The sequence below is a fragment of the Zootoca vivipara genome, chromosome 15 (assembly GCF_965207765.1).
Source record: "Zootoca vivipara chromosome 15, rZooViv2.hap1.1, whole genome shotgun sequence".
Classification (NCBI taxonomy): domain Eukaryota; kingdom Metazoa; phylum Chordata; class Lepidosauria; order Squamata; family Lacertidae; genus Zootoca; species Zootoca vivipara.
The window spans coordinates 31667824-31692182 of NC_142598.1; the positions used below are offsets into that span (position 1 = coordinate 31667824).

A 24359-nucleotide genomic window follows, 5' to 3' on the forward strand; every position below is an offset into this window, starting at 1 on the left:
TGGTAAGCATACCCCTGTGAACCTGCCCATTGTGTGTCTGATTGCAAAAATAAATCAATAGCAATCTGCACTTCAGATTCATTAGGGCAGTTCGTTTACTCAATAGCATCTTGTTTTGACCCTAGCCATGGAGTTTTGTTTGGGAATAGCATACATTGGGCATAGTAATGGGAAGAGGAGCGGCCATCCTGGTATTACAGAAAATTCAGAAAGGAATTTGTTTGAAGCGGGTTTTCTTCCTAACCTCAAACATAGCATTTTTGACTTCAGGGCTATTAAGTTCAGTGGAGCTTATTGATGAACAGTGGAGCTTATTTAGATTCCAAGAGTAAGTGGGATTGAAGTCCGTGGGACAAAATACGTTTAAATCCAATCCGTTAGGCTCAGCTACATTGGTAATCGGGCTCTTTTAACAAATACAGTGAAGTAAATATAAACAATCGGGGCCGAGAAAACATTCCAAATTCCCAGGCGCCAGGACTGGAGTATTAGATACTATCGCTGTGCTCAGCTAAAATACTACATCAAACTCATGGGCATTTCATTTTTCAGTGCTTTTCCTAGCCTTGTAACCCATTACACCTGCTCAGGGCTATGAGCCTCCCATTCGTTCCCCTTTCTAAAATTCCCTCACGCTGCATGTCATGAACATTAGCCACTATCCATCTCAAGAGCTTCATTCTCTCTGCAGCTTTCACCAGAAGAGGGCTATGTTTCTGCTAAGGAGGATTCCTTTTTCTACACTGCCCAGTCCTTTGAGGAGGAAGGGCCAGCTGATTCAGCCCTCTTCCATGCTGAGCTGGCTCTGGTTAGTGGCCACTTCCTTTCCATGATAATATGTTAAAACCCTTTTGATCTTATGTTTTCATACCGAACAAAATTTTGTCTAGCGTCAATGGAGTCTTGACGTTGTAATGTAAAGACATATTTTTAAATGCTTGCTTAACTTCTTGTTTTTTAAAGGGCTTAAGAAGGTTGTTTTAGTGGGTCGAGATGTTGATATCCAAATACACACACACATACAGACAAAAATCACAAACGCACAACCACAGTCATGAGAAAAAGAAAGTACACCCTCTTTGGTTTTACCTATCAGGACATAATAACAATAATCTGTTCCTTAGCAGGTCATAGAATTAGGTAAATACAACCTCAGACGAACAGCAACACATGACCTATTATACCATGTCATGATTTATTAAACAGAAAAAAAGCAAAATGGAGAAGCCACATTATCCCATTTTGAGAATTGTACATCGATACAGAAAAAGGAAATTAAGGCTGCTGTCCTATGCTCTTCTGTAGGAGTACCGGTAGTTAGTAGACCCACAGGTATTTGTTTCTGGGTAGAAACACAAGATTGGGCTGTCAACCACTTATACAAAACCAGTGGTATTGACAAGAATGAGTTAAGGGAATGTGTGTACTGCATTACAAAGTGAGGTTTTTGCTGCTGTTTTTCAGGTCATGGTATATTGTCGCCACACAGTTTATTTAGAAGCTTGATGGATTCTTAGTTGTCTGCAACTTCCATCATTCAAGCACACTAATCACTTTTAAGTTTCAGTAGGAAGTTTTAATGCATGCACTTGCGATATCATATAAGTGCAGGATTTGGAATAACATTCTGAATACGTTTTTATCGGTCATTAAAAGATTAGTGAAAAGTGTGCTAGCTTTGAAGTTGGACAATGTATATTTCTAAAAAACCACAACCCTATTATTTCAAATAAAAATGAAGGATTTGGTAGGCAGCTTTTGTATCATGAAGATAATTAAACTTTTTTTAAAAAATGGACCTGTTTAGACAAACTTAAGGAGTGCGCCACATTCTTAAATTCAACAATGGGACAGCAGATGATATTTTTTTCCCAGAGGCAGAAAATTATAGGAAACCATTCCTTCCCTCCCCAGCATCAAACATCACCTGTATCACTTGACATACTTGCAAATTCAGATCTAAATAATATTCTCAGATAACACTGGTGTATCACTGAATTTGAGGATATGGAGACATAGGTGGAAATGGAACTGAGCTCACTGTGTGTCCAAAAGATTTTGCATGTTGGAAATCAAAAAGAAAACTAAAAGAAGGCACGGTAGCTAAGAAGTATTCATCCACAGATGCAAATGTTTGGGGCTTATGTGATACGAATGCAGCAGATAGCTGGACTGATTAAATTGCCTTTTGCTGTTAGGTGGATTCAAGTGAGGCAGATCTAGTGGAGGAATCCACCTTCGAATCGCACTATTCCCCAGAGAATGATGGTACATTCCAGTCTTCAGTTTCAGCTCTGCATGGCAGCGCCTGTGCCGATGATCTGAAGTATAACCTCTCACTACCTTCTTCAACTCCCAAGGTAAAAAGAAAAATATATATCATTTTATTGATTGCGGTGAAGCACCACTGAATGTGAAGATGTTTGCGTTGGGCTGCTTTATTGGGTGTAGCAATGACTAATGTTGCCCCGGTTGGTTCCATCTGCTCGTCGGTTTGTTATTAGATTAAATAGCAATTTCATTTAGGTAGTGTTGACTGAACACCTTTCAGACTTTCGGAGACCAAATGCGTTTTGTGCTATATGAGGAGGACAACATCAATTTGAGGTGCTCTTGTTTCGTTTCTTTTTTAAAAAAGAATGGCTTCAGTGAATCTTAATAATACTGCGGGATATTTTCAAAAAAGTTAACAAAATAACATTTCCGCCATATAAGACACTGTTCATTTTCTCCGTATCTTTAATCGCAGTCAGTTAGTTACTATATCCCTTTAGTAAATGTGATGTCGCAGTTAGGCTAAAATGAAACCAACAGCAAAATAGCATCAACATTTGACATTTAATTTAACCATAAAGAACAAGATATTTTAAAAATGTTTTGATCCCATACCCAATCCTGTTCTTTAGCATGATGGCGTCTTTTACATTTTCTTCCCCATGTTAAGATTTGTCCCCCTTCCATTTCTTGGCAACCTGTTAATTCTTTTCGCCTAAGCTTGAATAATTCCCTGTGCTTTTTTTTTAATACTCATGGTAGTTCTGGCATCATCATTGCCGGTGATGTTGATCCGCTTTCTTGGTTGGTTTGCAGTGTATATTCCTGAAAATAGAAGTTGCTCTTCTTTCACACCTGAGGTTCACCAGCTGGCTGTAACCCTTCTGGAATGTATTTCAGTCTTACTGGCCATGGGGCTGACAGCCGGAGTTTATCTCATAATGGAATTTCCTAATCCACAACAGAATGTACCTTTGCTGTGCCAGTGAGACAGATTGCATTGTTTAACTTGGTAATTGTTACTTAAAGGGATTAGACAGAGAGCATGCTGGGAAATGTACATTGTGCGACACATCTGGTCTTACAGAAGACATCGCATTGGTGTTCCCAAAGACTCTTTCTGTCTCTGTCTCTCCTTTTATATATACCAGAATGACAGTGCAGTCCTATACATGTCTTCTCAGAAATAAGTCCTGTTGAGTTCAGTGGGGCTTACTCACTTATAAGATTGCAACCCGGAAGTAAAATTCTAACATTCAAGCTTGGTAGCAATTCACGTTTTACTTTGCCCAGATAAAAATAGTCACACAGAAAGCAATGCAATATACCATTTCAACTGAGCCAGCAACCCCTCTTCATACAGGGAGAGGTAATAATAATAATTTATTTATACCCTGCCCATCTGGTTGAGTTTCCCCAGCCACTCTGGACAGCTTTCAACAAAATACAGTATTAAAATACTCTTCTAGAAGCAAAGGGACATGTGAAGTAGGGAATATCCACCTAAGAAACATTTTCGTCTTTTGAAGAACATAGGAAGCCTTGGGGACCTCGAAATCATAGATCTGAAGTTTGGAATACAGGCAGTTGCAACGCCAAATGACAGACACATTGGAGTTTCAGTACAGTCATTATTTTGAAGAGGAAAAAACACACGTTTATCTCAAGTTTTACATGTTTTGGAGCCTTTCTTCACACTTGCAGAAGGAAGCTTTTTGGGTAATTTATCTTAGATACAGTAGTTTGAGAGGAACATTAAAGCTCTGATGGGTTAAGAAACAAGCGGGACATGAACTTCATTATTGATAGACGTGCATTCAAATAATGCTCCATTAGGAGCAGAGTCACAGGGTTGTATCAAAAGCAACACCAGTGAAATTACACTTTTGCAGTTGGGTCCACTTCCTGGTGGGGCCGGGTTGCGGTCCGGCCACCTAGCCACTCCTCTCAGCATCGGGGCAGTACAGCATCGTGCGTCACGCTGGGGGAGACCCTGGCCACGTCAGGTTGCCCGGCGGCCAATCAGGTTGCTTGGGGGGCATGGCTGGGGACGATTTAAGCCTTGACACAACTCTGAGGCTTCCTCTTCTGTTTCCTCCCCTCCCTCCCCCCCCCCACAGTCTTCTCTGGAGGGTCCTTCAGAGGATGTGTGGAGGGCTGCAGGAGAGGAGGGAAAAGCTCTGTCCTGCTTGCACAGGTCTGTTGCGCTAGTGGAGACGGAAGAGTGGATATTGCCCTAGATTTTTAACTATATACATATTCAGGGTCATAACAGTAGGTGCTGTTCAGGAATGCTGATGCCGTCTGAAATGTCTCGTGCTCTTTATGAGATCGTCAGTGCAGTTTGGTATCGTGTCTACTTGAAAATGTGCTGCCCTGAGCTTACTCCCAGGAAACTGGATAGTAAGGTTGTGTCCTTAGGGTGGTATTCAACTATGTTTACTCAGAGTAGATGCATTGAAATTAATGACCACGACAAAGTTAGGTCTATGAATTTCAGTAGGTCTATTTGGAGTAAAATCTGGTTGAATACCCTTGGGTGCTCTTGCCCGGAAGCAAGTGAGATTTACTTCTGAGTAAACATGTGTCAATTTTGCTCTGATGGGTTGTAATTCTATGCACACTTACTTGGGGGTAGGCCTCATGGAACTGTGTGAGACTTAACTTCTGAGTAGACGTGCAGAGATTTTAGTTCTATCTTGGTGATTGGAAAAGCATTTTGTCTTTGCTGAATTCACTTTCAAGTGATGGGCAGAACAATAACATTGTTGTTGTTTAGTTGTTTAGTTGTTGTTTAGTCATGACCGACTCTTCATGACCCCATGGACCAGAGCACTCCTGTTTTCCACTGCCTCCCGCAGTTTGGTCAGACTCATGTCTTCAGCTTCGAGAACACTGTCCAACCACCTCGTCCTCTGTCGTCCCCTTCTCCTTGTGCCCTCAATCTTTCCCAACATCAGGGTCTTTTCCAGGGAGTCTTCTCTTCTCAAACAATAACATATCAAACTGTTATTCAAAAGAAAACATCTAAAAGTCAAATGAACTTTTAAAATCTTTCTTTTTATTATTTTTAAATAGGCTGTTTGCAAAGAAAGTTCAAATGCCTCAGTCGGTTACCATTTACCGGACCCAAACCTGTACACCATGGATCTAATGCAAAGGGGAGCAGAGAGCAGATCTTCTGCTGATGTATGTGTGGAACAGACTTCTGGGATCACAAGAAAAGATCCAGTAACACATTCTCCTAAGAAACAAGCTGAACATGAAAGCACAGGAACTTGGACAGCTGAAGCCTCACACAATGCAAATTTAACTTCTAAGTTGAACCCTGATGCTACCGGGAAAGTAAGTGTTTCCACAAAACGGAACCGATAGCCTTCCGGATATTAATGTGCTTAAGAACCCCCTTAATAACTCTGCCAGCCTTGATAGCCTGGTTGAATTGTGGAATAACAGGCTCCCTCTGCAACATGGTACCGGTATATCTCCCAGGTGTCCTTCCATCAGCGCAGGTTCCTCTTGTTTAGGGAGCACCAAAGACAACTGAAGTGGTTGGTTTTGTTGTAAAGATGGTGATTTTGGTGATCAATTTATGGCCTAGGCCTGTTTCAAAGGGTTCTGCTACTACTGCCAGCATAGCATCCATTCTGTAAAACTGTTCTGAGCGATAGTAAGTAAGGGCTAAGTTTGCAGAGAGCTCCGAAGTGAAAGGGGGCAGGGATACAAAGGGGTTTCTCCCTCTCATTCTTCTAGGTCAGGTTGATTTGCAGCACAAGCACACAGCAAGAGCTTATTCTTGCACAGAGCAGGAAGACTTTGGCATAAAACCAGGCATATACTCCTAACTACCTCTCCAGCACTCTGCTGCTGCCGCTTGCACTGAAGAAGATAGTTTGTTTTATTTTCTTGCTTTGCTGCCAAGGAACTTGCTTAAATGCTGATGTTTTAGCAGTAAACGGTCGCGTTACTTCTTTTTTATCCTTTTAGCTCAGCCATATTAATTTAAAGGGAAACAAGAGTTCTGTAAGCAAATTAGGAATTACACATTTTCTTATTACGTGAATGCCTAGCAGATTGGAAACCATCTGTAATTGGCAAATCACACAGAATCCAATAATGCTCTCCAGTTACTTGTCTCTATAAACTGACACTGTTTTTCTTCTTATCAGGATCACGTACTCTTGATGGAAAATAACAGCTTAACGCATGCTGAGAGGTATTCTGCAACCCTAAATGCAAACAAAAACAAGTTTGAGAAGACTATTACTATTGCAAAAGGCAATTCAAGTTTAGGTAGTGTATCTGCATAACCTTTTCTGCCGTTGTTGTAATTTCTGCCTACTTGCTCCCCGAATAGAACTGTGTAATGGTATGAAAAACAACAACAGACAAACCCATTGAGAGTGTGGCTGCTGTGTAGGCAATCTGCATCTTTTCAGGTCATTGTGCTGTCTCCAGAAATATGTTTTTCTCAGGAGTGTAGGAAGATATTTCAACACAGGTGTTTTGTTTTGTTTTGCTAATTGGGTGGAATTCCTTCTATTGTTCTGCTCACGATATGGCATGAGATTTCATGTGAGTCAATAATATCAAACCGACCTACGTAATTCTAGTAATTAGTGGTGAGATGGGAAACATATGGCCCTTAAGGTGTTTTTGGCTTTCAGCTCCCATCATCCCTAGTTGTGAGAAATGAAGGGAAATGTATTCCAACAAGATCTTTCCAAACAGGGCCGTCTTAAGCCCATCCAGCGCCCTGGCGCTAGGTCCCTCCAGCGCCCCCCCTCCAGAGCCTCTCCAAGGGCCCGGGAGTGCCTAGCGGACCACGGCAGCAGTGGGAGGCCACCTCTGAGGACTCCACGCTGTGCCTCCTTCTTGTTTCCCCAGTGCTGGGTTCCGCTCAGTCAAGCTTCGCCACCAGTGCGTGCACCGCGGGACCAGCAAGAGCTGCTTGGGCACTGTGCGTGCGCTGGTGGTGAAACTCGACTGAGCGGAACCCAGCGCTGGGGAAACGAGGAGGCGCAACGCGGAGTCCTCGGAGAAGGAGCGCAGTCCTGGCCAGATCGCCGGAACCCTGCGCTCACTTGGCGCCCTTCCAGCGCCCTCCAGCACCCGGAGCTGTGGTTCTCCGCGCCACTAGCCTCTATGGCTAGGACGGGCCTGTTTCCAAAGCGTTTGACACTGGGCTATCGGAATTCGTTAATGGAATTTATTGCTTGCATCTTTTAGCGAATACTTCAGCTAAGAGATGTCACAACCATGACACTGAGTAAAGCCTCACAAGACTGTCTAATCTTCTTCATAGGATGAATAAACAATGGCACATTGAGACTGCAGTCCTATATATACTGTTACTTGGAAGCAAGTCCCGTTTATTTAAAATATTTATATCCTGCCCTTCATTACAAGATTTCCCTGTGGGGAACAATAAAACTCATTCTAAAAACCACAAAGCCATTAAACAGATGCAAGAGTGGGTCAGATTGCAATTAGCATCAGTTATAAAACTATAGAGCAGCATCTATAAAAATCTCAAGCTGAGCACTTAACAGTTTCCAAACGCTTGAGTAAATAACTACGTCTTGATCTGATGCCGAACTGAGAGGTGATGGGTGTTCCACAACTGGGGCACAACCCCAGTGAAGCTTCTCAAGCCCTTGCATAGTGTATAACTCCTGGTAGCTGGATCATTTAAGTCAATGGGACTTCATTCTGAATAGGATTACACTGTAAAAATGTAATTAGCCATTCCTCAATGTTTCAGTGTGATGTTCAGAATGCAGTTTGTGCTAGACAGCTGCCAAGAAACAGAAGTCATGGTCATGCTTGCAGCTTTGCATTAATGTAAATATCAGCATCTTGCTCAGAATGATTCTGTAAAAACTGCCTTATCCTAATTTTATCAAATTTCACATGTGGTTTTATTTTTTAATTTTGGGTGGGGAGGTTGTAGGTCAGGCATCCCCAAACTTCGGCCCTCCAGATGTTTTGGACTACAATTCCCATCATCCCTGACCACTGGTCCTGTTAGCTAGGGATCATGGGAGTTTTAGCCAAAACATCTGGAGGGCCGCAGTTTGGGGATGCCTGTTGTAGGTGGTGGTTTGCTTCTATGGATGCATATCTGCTATTGACAAAAAAAAACACCTATGTATAAGGCTTAAGTTGACTGCTGTTTGGGGTCTTCTTATAGGCCGGAATTTGCTACCATATTGCATGTAATTTTGGCTGCAAATTTATCTACTTTATTTTCTTCTTCTTTAAGGGATGACAGTAAGTTCCAATAAAGATGGCTCTGGAATGATAGTCCGCAGCATTATCCATGGGGGTTCCATAAGTCGTGATGGGCGCATTGGTGTTGGGGACTGCATTCTGTCTATCAATGAGGAACCTACCACTAATTTAACCAACGCACAGGCACGAGCTATGCTGCGGAGACATTCCCTTGTCGGACCAGATATAAAGTATGTAGAGTCAATTGGTGCAAGAACAATGTCTGGTGTATTTACTTATTATCTTTAAAAATAATCTTGAAGGATATCACATTCCACACTGACCTTGAAGTTACATTCCGAATTCAGGATTTAAATGGCTAGAACAGACACCCCCAAACTCAGCCCTCCAGATGTTTGGGGACTACAATTCCCATCATCCCTGACCACTGGTCCTGTTATCTAGGGATGATGGGAGCTGGAGTCCCAAAACTTCTGGATGGCCCAGTCTGGGGGTGCCTGGGCTAGAATAACTCAAAATTGCCAGTGTGAGTCCAGGAAGAAAATGCAACATTGAAATTCTCAGCACGGCCTGCTCTGATCCAAGTTTTACAGCTTTTAATGAGCATCCTTAAGATTTAAATCTGCCAGTCTTCCCTGGGGTACATGTCTCCCTTTACTCCCACTCTGGGATCCCTTCAGATTCAACCTGTTAGGTGGGTTTGACATAAACATTTTATGTTCTCTTGCTGATTAGTGACAGCATCAGATTGCCTTCCTTACATGGGCAAGAAGGGCTCCTCTTTGCACCAGTATACTTGCTGGCTTTCCTTCACTCTCACAAGGCAGCAAGTGTCCCAGCCCCCCCCCTTTTTTTTGCACAAGCAGATTCCTCCAGTTTCTGGCAGATGCGAGCATGTTTCCACGGGACTCAAGTTATGCAATGTCTTTCTGAGTGGAGAGAGCTGTGCCCCGATTTATTGTGCTGTGTGACCGCATGCTTGGCGCGAGAAAAGCCTCTCGGCTCCTTGCTCTTTGATGGGGAGAAAACTTGGATTGCGCACCTCCTGCGGCTGAAGACCTTTGCTCAGGAAGATAAACTAGGGGGAAACGGTGGAATTTTTATAAGGGAAGTTTACTCTCTGTTTGCCAAAGATTATTTTCTTTGAGGAAAATCTCGGTAGTGGATTAGGGGCTAATTGCAGAAACTATGACACATGGCATTAAGACAGAAGAATAATGTTTTAAAGTATAACTCTCAGTACATCTTTGACAAATATCAGGAAAGCAGTTTATCTTGTATCTACATTTGTATTTCACACATGTAGACTTAGAGGCGGGGTAGGTTGTTACTTGAAAGAGGCACAAAGATCTAAAGCCCCAAAATAAAATACAGTTAATTAAAATAGTTTGCCGCCTGCTTACTCTTTGAAGACAACAGCAACAGGTGTATTATCTTTACTGCATGTTAGGTGTTCAGACGTAAGATGCTTTCAGGTAACCCAGGTCATTTACAACAAACTGGTGCAACCCATAACTTCCTGGACCTATTAGTGGTTTGCTTAAATTGCATGTATGTAGTAAGAGGTAAATGACCACTGGACGGTTAAGTCCAATCAATGGCGGAAGGTAAATGCATGTTGTAAATGGGACACGGGTGGCGCTGTGGGTTAAACCACAGAGCCTAGGGCTTGCCGATCAGAAGGTCGGCGGTCCGAATCCCCGCAACGGGGTGAGCTCCCGTTGCTCGGTCCCAGCTCCTGCCGACCTAGCAGTTCGAAAGCACGTCAAAGTGCAAGTAGATAAATAGGTACCGCTCCGGCGGGAAGGTAACCGGCGTTGCTCTGGTTCGCCAGAAGCTGCTTTGTCATGCTGGCCACATGACCTCAGCCAATAACATGAGATGAGCGCCGCAACCCCAGAGTCGGTCACAACTGGACCTAATGGTCAGGGGTCCCCTTTACCCCTTAAATGCATGTTGTAGGCCCTTTATGAATAGGGGGGGGAATCCTCTTTACACATTGAGGTGAGCGCAACTCTCTTCCTAATAAGGGTCCTTAGGTTTCTATGCTATCCAATCAGAAGCAGACCAAATGTTCAGTTCCTCTGGGCATGCCTGTCTTATCTATCTATCTATCTATCTATCTATCATCTATCTATCTATCTAATCTATCTATCCAAACATGTACATTTTTTTCTAAGCAGACAAGCAGATGTGTGGCCTCACTTATCACTCCACCTTACAATTTCTGTAATAATATCTAGGGCTTTGCTTTTAGCAGCAGTCGTAACAGCTGCTTGTAACATCTGCCAGATAATTACTGAGCTGATTCAGAATTCACCTGCCTTCACCGAACGTGTGGAGATGAATCTCTGATCAAGGAAATAAAAGATTGATTGCAGTTCCATTTTTCATGCTTGTTAATAATCACCGCTATACACTCCCAATAAAGAGCAGATGCTTTCTGCTGGGAGGTGTGGATAGAATGGAGGTGGAAAGGGGAGAAGAGGAGACAGAATAGGAGTGCACACTTTTAATGGCGCGTGTGCGCATCTTGCATTCAGCACAAGTCACTGACATTTGTTAACACCATTGTAAAAAGATGCTGCGTCGTATGCTTCACATTCTAGATCTTCTCCAACACCTGCTGATGATCAGGCCCCCTTTTATGTGTGAGTATCGGTGATTTAAAAGCTCATTATAGCTCTATGTTGCAACTTGTCTGTTAAACCATTCATGCTTTCATAACACCCAAAGTAGCTGGGATATATCCAGATATAGGTACAGCATTATGTACGCAGACTTACATGTGGCTGCCTTCATCCAATTAGTCTATTACTAGAATCGACGAGTTGATTCATTACCCAATTACATGACAGTATACTGGCATTTTTGGAGGTGTTTAATAAAGATAACATTTTTTTGTCTTCTTAAATAGCACAGTAAAATAAGATATCGGGGGGAATTCATCTTCAAAGGGAAGAGGTTCGTTTATGAGAGCGAGTTTGATTGTTCACAGCTTTTCTTTACTAGCTGCATTAGTACAGGCAACCCTCGTTTTCGGCGTGACAGATATGTGTGCGATCGCACACACGTGCACAGGGCAGAACCTGGAAGTGACATGGAAATGTCATAAAAAGATGTCACTCAAGGTGCACAACAGTTGGGGCAGTGGCGGAACGGGGTCTTTGAATTGCACATGGTTTTACACAAGCGTGCAATGACCTGGGAGGCAGCCCCTGTGCAAATTGGGGTTTGCCTGTACTGCTTTTAGTTTCAGCACCCTACATTCCATTTTGCCCAGTCAGGACTCAGGTTCGTCATCTGTGACACAGCTTCATCTGGGATTCCCAGTGCATCCTCGTTCCTCTCCTTGTGATGATGTATTGGCAGGGAAATACAGAACTATTGCTCGGAGTCTTTCCCATTCTGATAGACATAGAGAGCGGTTTGATACATGCAATATGCAGCACAATTCAGTTTATGTGTATTCAGAAGTTAAGTCCTTTTGAATTCAGTAGGACTTACTCCTAGGTACTTGTGTATAAAATGGTCATAATGGCTTGATTTTGCAAAGCACACTTCAGTAATTGTCATAGCACAGGACTGTGCACCTTCTCACTCCATTTATGCATTCAATCTGATTATATATTGTGGCTTTTCAGCGTTGCTATACAACATTTGTATCGCAACACTAGTAAAGATGCCTGAGCACTCTTTCCAAAGGTGCTAGTTACTGATACAATCATGGATGTACTGATATCTGGATTAATCTCACTGTCATATTTTCTGTGACACTAATGTTTTACTCTCTCCACTGTGTAACCAAAAGACTCTAGTTGCCAAGCCTGTTGACTGTATTGTAAATTGTCCTGAATGTGATCACAGAATTCTTTATTTGGTACATTTCCTATTGTAGTATGTACAGAAGGCTTTTTTTTGTGTGGCTATAGAATCAAGCATGCCGTTGATTTCTTTTAGTATTGCATGCTGCCTCACATTTACACCCCTGTCTTCTGACTTTATTTAGTGCAGGATATGATTTATTTTTTTATTTATTTTGCTTACTTTCTGAGTGCTGAGCTGATGTGTAGTCAGTTTCGTCCTTTCCAGCTTCAGTTTTTCAGCCTTTCCTGCCAGTTAAAGTGGATGGGCTTGTAGGCCACCTCTCCTTTTATCATATCCTTCTTCCTAAATTGTCTTTCAGCCCAAAAGAATGCTGTACCCAATGCTACTCTCATTTTTCATCTAATCTAAAGATTTGAAGTTGTGACATCTGTTGGAAATTTTTATTGAATGAATGAATGAAGTTTCCCCTGCTCTGGAGGGAAATGTTCTTATCTCTCTATATAGTGCTAGGTTTTTTGATTTATTTATCCATGTGATTTATTTATCCATGTGATACCATTTTCATCTCTAACGTTACCATAGCTTTATTCACTTTTCCCCCTAGTTACAATTGTGTGTTTTGTTGCATTTAACAGTTTAAAAGAATCATGTCACCTCCATAAATACCACCATCTCTCCAGACTTTCCGACCACCACTACCTACTTCTCTCTAAAAATGAGCACTTTAAAGGGATAACCTTCAAAACAAGGTGGCATTTTAGCCAGAATGGATGTCTGCTAACGGCAGGGGTAATTTCATCCCAGTCAAGTTGTTATGGTTGATATGTTGATTGGCAGTGGGGTACAGTAATGAGGCATAAGGAATTTTTGGTTTTTAAGAAAATCAATTTTCCATATTCATGATTGAATATGTTGATGTACAAGGAATAAAGCAAAAACAAGCCGATTATGAATATTCCAAACATTAAAATGACAAAACAAACCTCAGCAGCATTAGCTGCTTTAATCTTTCCTGTTGTGTGTGCAGAACCTTCATGGAGAGACTGCTCTACAATTGCAGTGCCATTGTTAAGAATAGCCTGCTTTGAGTTCCAAACCACCTAATCTGAGAGGAAAATGGTACCCAGAGGAAGGATGTATCTGTTGATATGAAAGGGGATGTGTGTAGCTAGTGGCAGTTTTGCCCTAGTAGAAACTGCTTCCAATCATGCAGGGCAACACAATTTTGAAACAAAGATGTGCTACAGCCCTCTGTGCCACGCTCCCTGCCGTTCCAGAGGACCTTCCAGCCTCCAGGAGCAGTTTCTTTTTAACAGGCTGGGGTGGCCTGCAGTACTTGGGGAGATCTAGTGAGTACTGTGAGAGGAAGTGCTTTCCCTCTTCCTTGCAAGAAGAAGTGCTTTTCTCCAACACAAAACTATTGTTGGTGGCAACCCAGAGAGAAGCAGCTCTGGGAAGTAAAATTGGATCCATGTGTTTCTGTCACCACACCTCTGAATATTAGCTGTCATGCTTTTAGCATTTTCACCCGTTTTAGAGCCCAGCATATATCATTCATTGTTATTTCTAGGTCATCCAATAAGAAGAAAGGTTCTGAGTCATGGCCTAGATCTTGGTATCGTGCCCATTAATTCAAATAGAGACTTTTGGCTCAAGAACCAAGTAGTGCGGCTGGAGAAGGCCTTACAATCTTGACTGCTTGTTACTGAGCTATTCCTCAGATACCTGCAGCATTTTAGATTCATGTTTATGTTTCATATTGCAGCATTACCTATGTGCCAGCAGAGCAGTTTGAAGAGTACCAGGCCAGCTTAGGGCAGCAGCTAAAAGGAAGAATGGCACTAGATGTTTTTCCTTCACATGTTGTCAGGTAATCTACTATGCCATATTGCTATAATCCTCTCCTATACCTCTGTTTACCTGTACCATATGCTAATAGCATGAAATTTTAACCCCCATGCTTGCTGGAGCAAAGCACGTTTACTAAAAACAATAGGCAAATGTCTGGTGTCTGTTTACTCGAGCCAATATAGACAAAGAAATGCTCAGGCTAGCCAATGATTTGCTTCAGAAAAGTTGTCCACCATTGTGCAAAGATTTTGGCTTGTACTAAGCCAGAGTTACCTGTGTGGGCTTAATGGGGAGCTGTTCTTGATACAAGCCAGGATTGTCTCAGAAAAGGCAGAGCATGATGTGAGGAGGGCCCAGCCCCTTAACCTTAACAACTGAGAATAGGATTATTCCAGAGCGATTGTGAAATTACAAGGAAGACTTATGAAATTTAGCAAGATGTTCACAGATTGGATTTGGGTTGGCAGAAGCTATGAATGGATACCAGTTTTGAATGAAATTGTCAATGTGACTTTGTGAACCGTCTTGTCCAACTGGTATTGCCTTCAAATGGAAGGCTGTTGTGTGTCATGGAGTGCTATTCTGGAAAACTAGAGATGTGAGGAGGGGGAGGAGTCTGTATGTAGATATAAAATACTACCTGCAGTTTTTGGATCTCGATTGATCTACAGAATATAGAATCACCCCTATTTCCTATACATTTCTAATCCTTCTTCCTATTCTTGTTGTTATTGTTATTGTCTTTGTTGTATTTTTATTTTCTCAGTGTGCTTGCAAGGTTGTATTTTTTTTTATTCCCACCCCAAAAAGCCCCAAGAGTTCAAAAAACAATGTACGGTAACTGGAAATTGGATCCACTTCTAGTCTGCTTGACTGGGGAAAGTGCTTTAGATTGTTTGATTTTTTAAAACGTGGAGCAAGGCTATGATCCTGGATTGTATTCGGTTAAGTTATATTCTGAGTAGACCCATTGAAATGGATGGCCTTGAGTTAGTCACACCCATTAATTTCAATGGGTCTACACTGAGTAGAACTGACATTGGCCACGACCCTGAGTCTTCAGTAATTCAGGACGGTGAGAGATGTCATTTGTAGGTTAATAAAGCATGCTATACATGCCCTTGTTTATTACCAGAGAAATTCCAGAACTACCAGAACGGGAAGAAGGGGAAGGAGAAGAAAGTGAACTTCAAAATGCAGGCTACAGTAACTGGAACCAACCAAGAAGGTATGTGTGTTTCTGCTACTCAGATAACACTTTTAGCAGTTTATTTTGGTGCAGTTTCCAGTTTCTCACATTTTTTTGATTTGGGGGCACAGCCAGAATGCCTGGATAACTGGAAATCAAGGTAAATTGAAATCTTAGTTAATTCATAAGGCATGTTTACCAAATTTTCACCGTGATCAACTCTTCCCCCCTGTAGAAGGATGTGTGGATCCAGAATTAGCCTCCACAGTCACTTACGGACTCATTGTTAAGAACGTGTTCATGGAAGACAGTCCAAGAAGATGTGGACATGGAATTTGGGTCATTTGGATAGTGTCCTTTCTTGTGCAGTTTATTGAATCGTAGTCAGGAGAACTGGGACTGCTTCTGACCATGGTTGGAAATGCTAGTTGGTGCCAACTGTAAGAATGACCTCTATACTTAGGATTGTTTTCAACACACCTCTCATGCAGTGAGATTTCCCCTCCCCCCCCACATTCCTTTCATCTCATTCACCACCAGAATCTGCTGCAGAGTGTCCTCAAACCTTCTGGAGCAGATTTTGAGGGTGTTCCAGGGACTCGCAAGGAAGAGGACAGGAGAGGAAAGGTTTCATTGCACAAGCAGAAGTCTGTTGTGTAAGTGGAATGGCATTGCTGGATGCAGCCCTTGGCTTTGGAGTCGAAAGGGCTTCCTACCTGTGAATGGAGCAAGGGAGAAATCCTCAGACAAGGTGGGAGGAGATCTGGAGCTGCAGAGGTGTACCTGATCATCACCACAGGCAGTCAGGCAGAATTACATCTGGGCCCAACCTCTTGAACCCCTAGATTGGTCTTTACGTGGGGCTACCTTTGAAGGTGACCTGGAAACTACAACTAATCCAGAATGCGGCAGCTAGACTGGTGACTGGGAGCAGCCACTGAGACCATATAACACCGGTCCTGGAAGACCTACATTGGCTCCCAGTACATTTGTGAGCACAATTTAAAGTGTTGGTGCTGACCTTTAATGCCCTAAACGGCCTCGGCCCAGTATACCTGAAGGAGCATCTCCACCCCCATTGTTCTGCCTGGACACTGAGGTCCAGCTCCAGGGGCCTTCTGGCAGTTCCCTCACTGAGAGAAGTGAGGTTACAGGGAACCAGGCAGAGGGCCTTCTCGGTAGTGGCGCCCGCCCTATGGAATGCCCTCCCATCAGATGTCAAAGAAATAAACAACTATCTGACATTTAAAAGACATCTGAAGGTTTTTTAATGACTGGTGTTTTAATGTATTTTTAATCTTTTGTTGGAAGCCTCCTAGAGTGGCTGGGGAAACCCAGCCAGATGGGCAGGGTATAAATAACAATAATAATTATTTGACAGTTCTCCACAGAGCTCTTAACAATATTAGCTTAAAGCCCCCTCCCTCTAGCTATTCAACTTCCATTGCTGAGACCATTTAAGGGAGAGGATAGCAATACTCAGCCACCCCTTGTCCTACATACAGCTCCAGCAGAGAGCCCCTCTCCTTCTAATTACCAACTGCCATCGCTGACACCATAGGAGGAAGAGGAAGCAGCGTTCAGGCAACCGTTTGTCAGCCTCTGGCAGTAACCACTGTGTGAGCACAGTTCTATATCATGCAGTCACTTTAAACACTGGTGAAGTCTTTTTGTGTGTGCTTCCTCCACGTTAAGTCCGGAGGGTGGCAACGTGAGAGTGGGCCTTCTCTGTAGTGGCTCCCTGTCTGTGGTAATGCTCTCCCCAAGAAGGTTCGCCTGGTGCCTTCATTATATATTTTTAGGTGCCAGGAAAAAATGTTCCTCTTCAACCAGGCCTTTAGCTGTTTTGTTGTTTGGGTCTAATTATTTACTGTGTTTCCTCTTGCATTTTATTCTGTGAACTACCCTGGGATCTTTTAATGAAGGCTGATATATATTAAAACTTTAATAAATAACTAAAAAGTAAGAAGGAAACTGTCAGTGGAAGTTGTTACATAAATCTTAGTAAGGTTGCGCGAGACATGCCCATTTAATTTCAGCCCTGTTGTTGTAAGAACCAAAAGCCCAGCTCTTTCCTTGGTGATTGCATTGTGAAGCACTTGAATGACCAGTTTCTGATTTTGCCCATATTTGTTTTCCTGTTTAATGAATGATTCTCCCCTCGACTCAAAAATGGCACAATCCTAAATAACAACCGAAAGTGACAAAAAGTCTCTTCAGCCCTAAATTCAAGCACGCTGAGATGCTATTTGTAAAAGTTGCAGACTTGTAATGTAGATGCGCTGCATTTCTTAACGTATTTATAATTATAGGGTTGAACTCTGGAGAGAACCCAGCAAGTCACTGGGAATCAGCATTGTCGGGGGGCGAGGAATGGGAAGCCGACTGAGCAGTGGCGAAGTCATGAGAGGAATCTTCATCAAACACATTCTTGAAGACAGCCCTGCTGGCAAAAACGGAACCTTGAAAACAGGAGATAGAATAGTGGAGGTATTAGATCGCTCTCCATTTTCCCCGCAGTTAAAGCCCCCAACCTCCTTACAGACATTTAATGGGAATGCTGGTTGTTCTAAGAAGATTGACTTCCAGAAGTAGAATGCATGTTGTAAACAGCTTGTGGCATGACTGAACTAGATCTGTTTGGCTCAATTGGTAGAGCATGAGACTCTTAATCTCAGGGTCATGAGTTTGAGTCCCCACGTTGAGCAAAAGATTCCTGCATTGCAGGGCGTTGAGCTAGATGGCTCTGGTGGTCCCTTCCAACTCTATGGTTCTGTGAAATGATTTCTATTACTACTGTACATTTGAATTAAGTATTTCGCTCTGGTACCCATGATTGTGTCCTGCAAGCACCATGGTTTCCACCTCTGGAGGTTTACAAACTCTAATGGTTGCCCATGTCTCCATGCTTTATAGTGGATGGTTTAATTCTCAGTCAACTCATAAGAACTAAAGTGGTAAAGAGAGCTCTTCCCATGAGACTTCTAATGTTAAAATTGCAACTAACCACTAGCATGCTGTACCTTGGCTTCCAGGTTCAATAGTGACCCAAAACCCGAATTAACTTACTAACACTAATATTATAACCTCATTTTCTTCGGATGCCAAAACAGCCTTTGGATTCTTGTCTTAGACATCTGCACAACTGGAGGCCTCCTTTCAGGAAGTGCTAGTCTTAGCCTTCTTTGGAAAGACTGCATTTTGCAGCTCTTGATTGAGTCTAAACGGCAGTGTCTCACCTTTTCCCTTCCTTCCCCCTCCCTTTAAAATGAATGTTATACTTTATACGCATGTTAATTGAGCCTTGCAGCAATCCAATGAAGCATGTAAACACAATCTTGCTTTGGAAATACAATTTTAAATTTTTTATTTGCAGAAGCATTTTAGAAATTCTGTTCACTGCTTACAAATTATGAGCCATCCTGAGACTTTTCTCTCTTGTTCTCTCTTTTTTAAAGAAATAAGTACACATGTAAATTGACATACACAGGTGGTTTGTCTGCTGTGGACTTATAATACATTGAATTTGAGGCTGGATCTATACACATTCAAATAACGCATTGCAGAAAAATGTGTTATAAAAATGTAAAACCACATTAGCGACAGATTACAGCTCTACATCGCCATCTGGTGTCACATGTTTATAATGCAGTTATAATGATATGGTTGATGAGTGTGTCTGAGTCCTGAGTTTTCTCAATGATTCACATACATTTATCTCAATATCCTTGCAGCAGCCCTATAAGGTAGGTCAGGATTATTGTCCTCATATTGCAAAAGACGGGCCTCAGGCTTGGATAAAGTGCTTTGCTTAAGGTTAAAGCTCATGACTAGAACAAGATTTGAACTACAGGCTCCTCATTTGCAGCTCGGTCTCATTAACACTGCACTATCCTGAGGGCCTGACGTCAGAAAAGACTGCCCCTAGCTTTTGCTTGTTTGCTTGTTATGTTTTCACCATGCCAAAGAGAAGTCAAATACATTTTCTAGAAGTTGCTGCGTTATTATTTTTCTAGCTGCGTGTACCATCGTGTTAAGCTTAGGCCTTACGATTTCAGGTGGACGGAATTAACCTCAGAGATGCAAGCCACGAACAAGCTGTGGAGGCCATACGGAGAGCAGGCAACCCAGTAGTCTTTATGGTACAAAGCATTATAAACAGACCAAGGGTAAGCATATGAACTGTGAAAAAAAGATTTGCAGAACCAAAACATGCAGGGAGAAATTAAACATCCAAGGTTTTGGGGAGGACATTTCCACAAAGCTAAGGGCAGGATTCATAGTGGTTGCACACATGCGCACACACATGCAAACTAAACAAAAAACCAATCCTTGAAAACCTACTTTAGAATGGATTTGTAAGACAGTGCAGGTTTCTGGATCAAAGCGAGTGGTGGCAACCAAAAATATATACAGGGATACCTCGCAAGACGAATGCCCTGCAAGACAAATTTTTCACAAGACGAATGCGTCTTGTGATCTGATGGTGACTCGCAAGACGAATTCGTTTTGCAAAAAATTCGTCTTGCGAATCGCGGTTTCCCATAGGAATGCATTGAAATTTAATTAATGCGTTCCTATGGGCAAAAAAAAATTCAATGCATTCCTATGGGAAACCGTGATTCGCAGGATGAATTTTTCGCAAAACGAATTGACTCGCGGAACGGATTAAATTCGTCTTGCGAGGCACTACTGTATGTACATTTCATTAGGCATTGTGGAAAAGTTCTAAGACAGGGTTTCCCAAATTTGGATCTGCAGCTGTTTTTTTGACTACAACTTCCACCACCCCTAGCTAGCAGGACCCGTGGTTGAGGATGATGGGGATTGTAGTTCAAAAGCAGCTGGAGACCCAAGTTTGGGAAACGCTGTTCTAACTGCTCATTCAGTGCAGCTGAGACCCTCTTGCCCCACAGCACCTGTGTATATCCCATCTTGATTACATGCTCATCAAACATGACAGCTGGAGACAGCTGTGGGTGTGCATGGCCTGCACAATCTGCATGGGGCAGAATAGTTGCAAACGCCCATTGCACCCAAATGCCCCCTTTTGTTTCAACGCTTGTAAAGCATTAACCAGGAGGGACGGAAACTTCCTGTGCAGATGCACCGTTCAAGGATGCAGAGGGACTTGTTTTGTTTTGCTTCACTTCACACTTCTAGTAACTTGCGCTGCATGGGCGACACAAACACCTGCAAAATAGTTTTAATATAGTAGCTTGCATTATTTGTAACTACACTTCCTCCTTGTAGATTCGCTATAAGCTGCATGTCTGATTTACAAGCTGTTTCACAAACTTTTTGTTTCCCAGCCAGAATCTCTCTATAGCTCTCTATCGTCCTCTGCTCCCAGCGGGCAGAAACCTAATAATCCATTTTACCAGCAGTCGTCGCAGGTAAAGTCGCATGGAGTAGCTTTGCTGAATTGGTGGTTGTGTGCAAGACGCTATTTGAGGCTTGTGCATTTGCTGTGGCATGGACAAAAGCAGCGCTTCTAGTTTGTGCTCTTCGTTTGAAAACCGTTGTTGTGTTTTTAGAGCAAGATCCTATAAGGGGATTTCCAGTCTTTGGTCACAGACAGCCATCCACAGAACTAATGGGGTCCTATAATGAGAGTTACCTTTTAATACAGCTTTGTTAAGAAGAAAAAAGTATCCAGCAATTTAACACGTTCCACCAGTGCATGTTGTGGGTGGGAAATGGCTGTTACCTAAGGGATATGAATGTTTACTGTGAGTTATATTTTGTTTTGAAACAACTCTTAACTTGCTTGTTTAATAAGTTAAGTATTCTGTTGTGCATTTCCCCCCTGTAACTTATTTGCAAAGGATGGGAGTCGCGTTGACAAGCTTTTTCAGATTCTGCTTACCACTATGTTTTTATAAATATTCAAAGCATATACCATACTTTTCCGTGTATAAGACTAGGTTGTTTTTTTTTTTACTTTAAAATTATGTGAAAAACTGGGGGTCTTCTAATACATGGATTGTGAAGGGTGGGGATTTCTTAAATTGGAGTCCCTAAAACCAGGGGGTGTCTTATACATGGGGGCGTGTTATACACAGAAAAATAAGGCAATTTATTGTCTGTTGATGTTAATTTTTGCCTTGTTAATTGTAACAACAGTGGCAACAGTATCCTTGTAAGTATCCTTGTACACCCTGATCCTGTCCATTTTTATTTGAAAGTAAGTCCCATTGAGTTGAGTAGAATTTACTTCCAAATAAGCAGGCATAGGATTTGTTAGGAGACTGGGAGTGGCTCAGGGGCTTTAGAGCCGGCATCCCCAAACTGCGGCCCTCCAGATGTTTTGGCCTACAACTCCCATGATCCCTAGCTAAGAGGACCAGTGGTCAGGGATGATGGGAATTGTAGTCCAAAACATCTGGAGGGCCAAAGTTTGGGGATGCCTGCTTTAGAGCTTTCATTATCTGTTGCCCTTGTGTTGTGCGCTCCTTCTTCATCACATCTTGCATGGGGATTTCCCCTTGCATTCAGTGACTGAGCTAACAATGACATAGGACCAGGGTGGATTTCATTTAAATCAAATCGATTTAAATCACGATTTAAATCACTAGTCAGTAAGACTTGATTTAAATCTTCTTTTTTACAGAAAGGCTCATTCTAGCTGGTATAATCTTAATATTTACAACCAGATGAAGGTTTCATTTTTGGAATAATAAATTTTCAGAGTAGTTTTTACAGTTATATCAAAAGTTATATCAAAAGTTTGGTTATAGTATTAGAAATCATTATGAAATTGTTGCAAGGTTTGATAAGTTAACTGTTTATATTTGGACAGCTTTTCTGTTGTACTTTATTGGAAGGAGAAAAACAATCATTTCCTTAATAACAATTTGAACAATTTATTTAACTAAAACAATAACATTATAGCATACGTACCCATGTTTGTTTACGGATGTGGTTAAACATTGGGGGGGGGACTGAGTTTTAGCACACATGAAAAACTTAAAACAAATTCTTATTTCCTGATAAATAGCCTTTGTAACTTAAATAGAAAGCTGTACAGTGGTACCACGGTTTAAGTACACAATTGGTTCTGGAAGTCTGTACTTAACCTGAAGCGAACTTTCCCATTGAAAGTAATGGAAAGTGGATTAATCCGTTCCAGACTGTCTGTGGAGTACTTAAACTGAAGCATACTTAACCTGAAGCAAACTTTCCCATTGTGAGTAATGGAAAGTGGATTAATCCATTCCAGATGGGTCCACAGAGTACTCAACCTGAAGCGTACTTAACCTGAAGTATGAGTGTAATTGGTTCTGGAAGTCCGTACTTAACCTGAAGCGTACTTAACCTGAAGCGAACTTTCCCATTGAAAGTAATGGAAAGTGGATTAATCCGTTCCAGATGGGTCCGCGGAGTACTTAAACTGAAAATACTCAAACCGAGGCATACTTAAACCGAGGTATGACTGTATTTTGAAAGGTTTTTCCTCCAAAGGCATTTTATTTTAAAAATCTGATTTATTTTTTTAAAAAAAATCTGATTACACACACACACACACACACACACACACACACACACCATAATCATTGATTTTTTTATCCACCCTGCATAGGACGACATTTATAGCAGTGCTAATCATGGTTACGTCAGTCCACAGCTTGCAACCTACTTCTAACTATGGCTGACAACTGTGGTTTGGCATTAACCATGAGGTTCTCCTAATCCCTTATCCATCAGGCAGCTTTGTGTCTGGCATATGTTTATATTGTTTTCAAGCTACCTATGCTGGATCACAGCTAGTGCTGTGGTTGCGCTAAGAGGCAAACCCTCCCACTGCACTAATATAAATTATGGATGCGTGCACCTGCTTTTCTAATTTAGACTTGCAATGATAATGAAGGGATATTTGGAACAATCTTGGTGGAGTCCTGTTCCTTTTCGAGATGCTTAAAACCACGGAGAGGTCTCATGCATAAAGGGTGGTACAAGCATGCATGCAGGTGCAACACTCAACATCCTTATTTATCAGTGATTCCCAGCTGGAAAGTGTGAATTGCCATCGGAACACATTGTGTCTGAAATGCTTTGTAATCACTCTGTCGTATTTGATCCATGACCACCATTTCCACACATGGATTTGATCAGGGGTTGGCAAACTTTTTTTTGGCAAACCGTCCCCCAGACCTAGTGGCTGTGGACTGTGGAGGGGGCTTCTCCCCCTACCCCTCTCTCCACAGCCCCTCTCCCCTGCTTTCCTACCTCCTCTGCCACTCTGCCTGCGGTTGGGAGCCGGCGGTGGTGCTGGCACCTCTCTGTTTCGGGCCAGCTTTCCTGGGTGCCAGGCGCAGGGCCAGCAGGTGTGCCAAGCTCCAGCCCACAGCGCGGCCATGGGGAGAGGCCGGCGGGCAGGCGGCGAGGTTTCTATCAAAGCCCAGCCCTCTTCCTCCGCAGGGTGGGGAGAAGCCAGGAAGAAGGAGGGAGGAGACACAGCCATGATGAGGGAGGGAGGGGGACAACCGCAAAAAAATGGCGCCCCCCCAAAAATTGGGGGGAAAGGCGATCACACCGATGCAAGCGGTGGTTGCAGAACTGTTTGCGGGCTGGATCCACAGGGCAATTGGGCCGGATCCAGACCATGGGCCTTAGTTTGCCAACCCCTGGATTTGATGTTGGCCAAGGGATGGCCCTGTTTGTGTGGAAGTGCCCTAATGTGTCTACCTTTTGGTTAGCAAGCCCCTTTCTGTTTTTCTCGTAGAACCTCCCTATGCCTTACCTGCAGTACAACCCTTTCAGTAAGCCTCCTGCCTTCAGCAGCACTAACCCTTTTGTTGCGCCTCTACAGTTCAACACTAACAAGGTTGGATGATGCATGGATGTTTGTGATGGACTCAGTGAAAATTTATGTGTTCCTCTCTTTCTCTGCTCCTTCTCCTCTCCCTCACTTTTTTTTTTTTGAACAAACGTCAATAAATCAGTGTCTTACTGGAGGAAAAGCATTCTCCTTATCAGAGAT

General features: G+C 42.5%; 1 protein-coding gene across 26 annotated transcripts in view; it reads left to right on the plus strand.

The window, feature by feature from the left end:
- MPDZ (multiple PDZ domain crumbs cell polarity complex component) overlaps positions 1-24359 on the plus strand; it is a 116759-nt gene that overhangs the window by 55893 nt on the left and 36507 nt on the right. For 9 of the 26 annotated variants that reach the window (XM_088658982.1, XM_088658986.1, XM_088658990.1 and 6 more), the window contains exons 18-29: positions 692-808; positions 2199-2360; positions 5353-5619; positions 6444-6567; positions 8540-8738; positions 11118-11159; positions 14102-14206; positions 15323-15415; positions 17689-17866; positions 19435-19545; positions 20689-20772; positions 24102-24203. In XM_088658982.1, coding sequence (XP_088515108.1) covers positions 692-808; positions 2199-2360; positions 5353-5619; positions 6444-6567; positions 8540-8738; positions 11118-11159; positions 14102-14206; positions 15323-15415; positions 17689-17866; positions 19435-19545; positions 20689-20772; positions 24102-24203 — 1584 coding nt within the window. The remainder of the gene's footprint in view (positions 1-691; positions 809-2198; positions 2361-5352; positions 5620-6443; positions 6568-8539; positions 8739-11117; positions 11160-14101; positions 14207-15322; positions 15416-17688; positions 17867-19434; positions 19546-20688; positions 20773-24101; positions 24204-24359) is intronic. The other 17 variants (XM_088658992.1, XM_088658994.1, XM_088658993.1 and 14 more) reach the window with 11 other exon arrangements.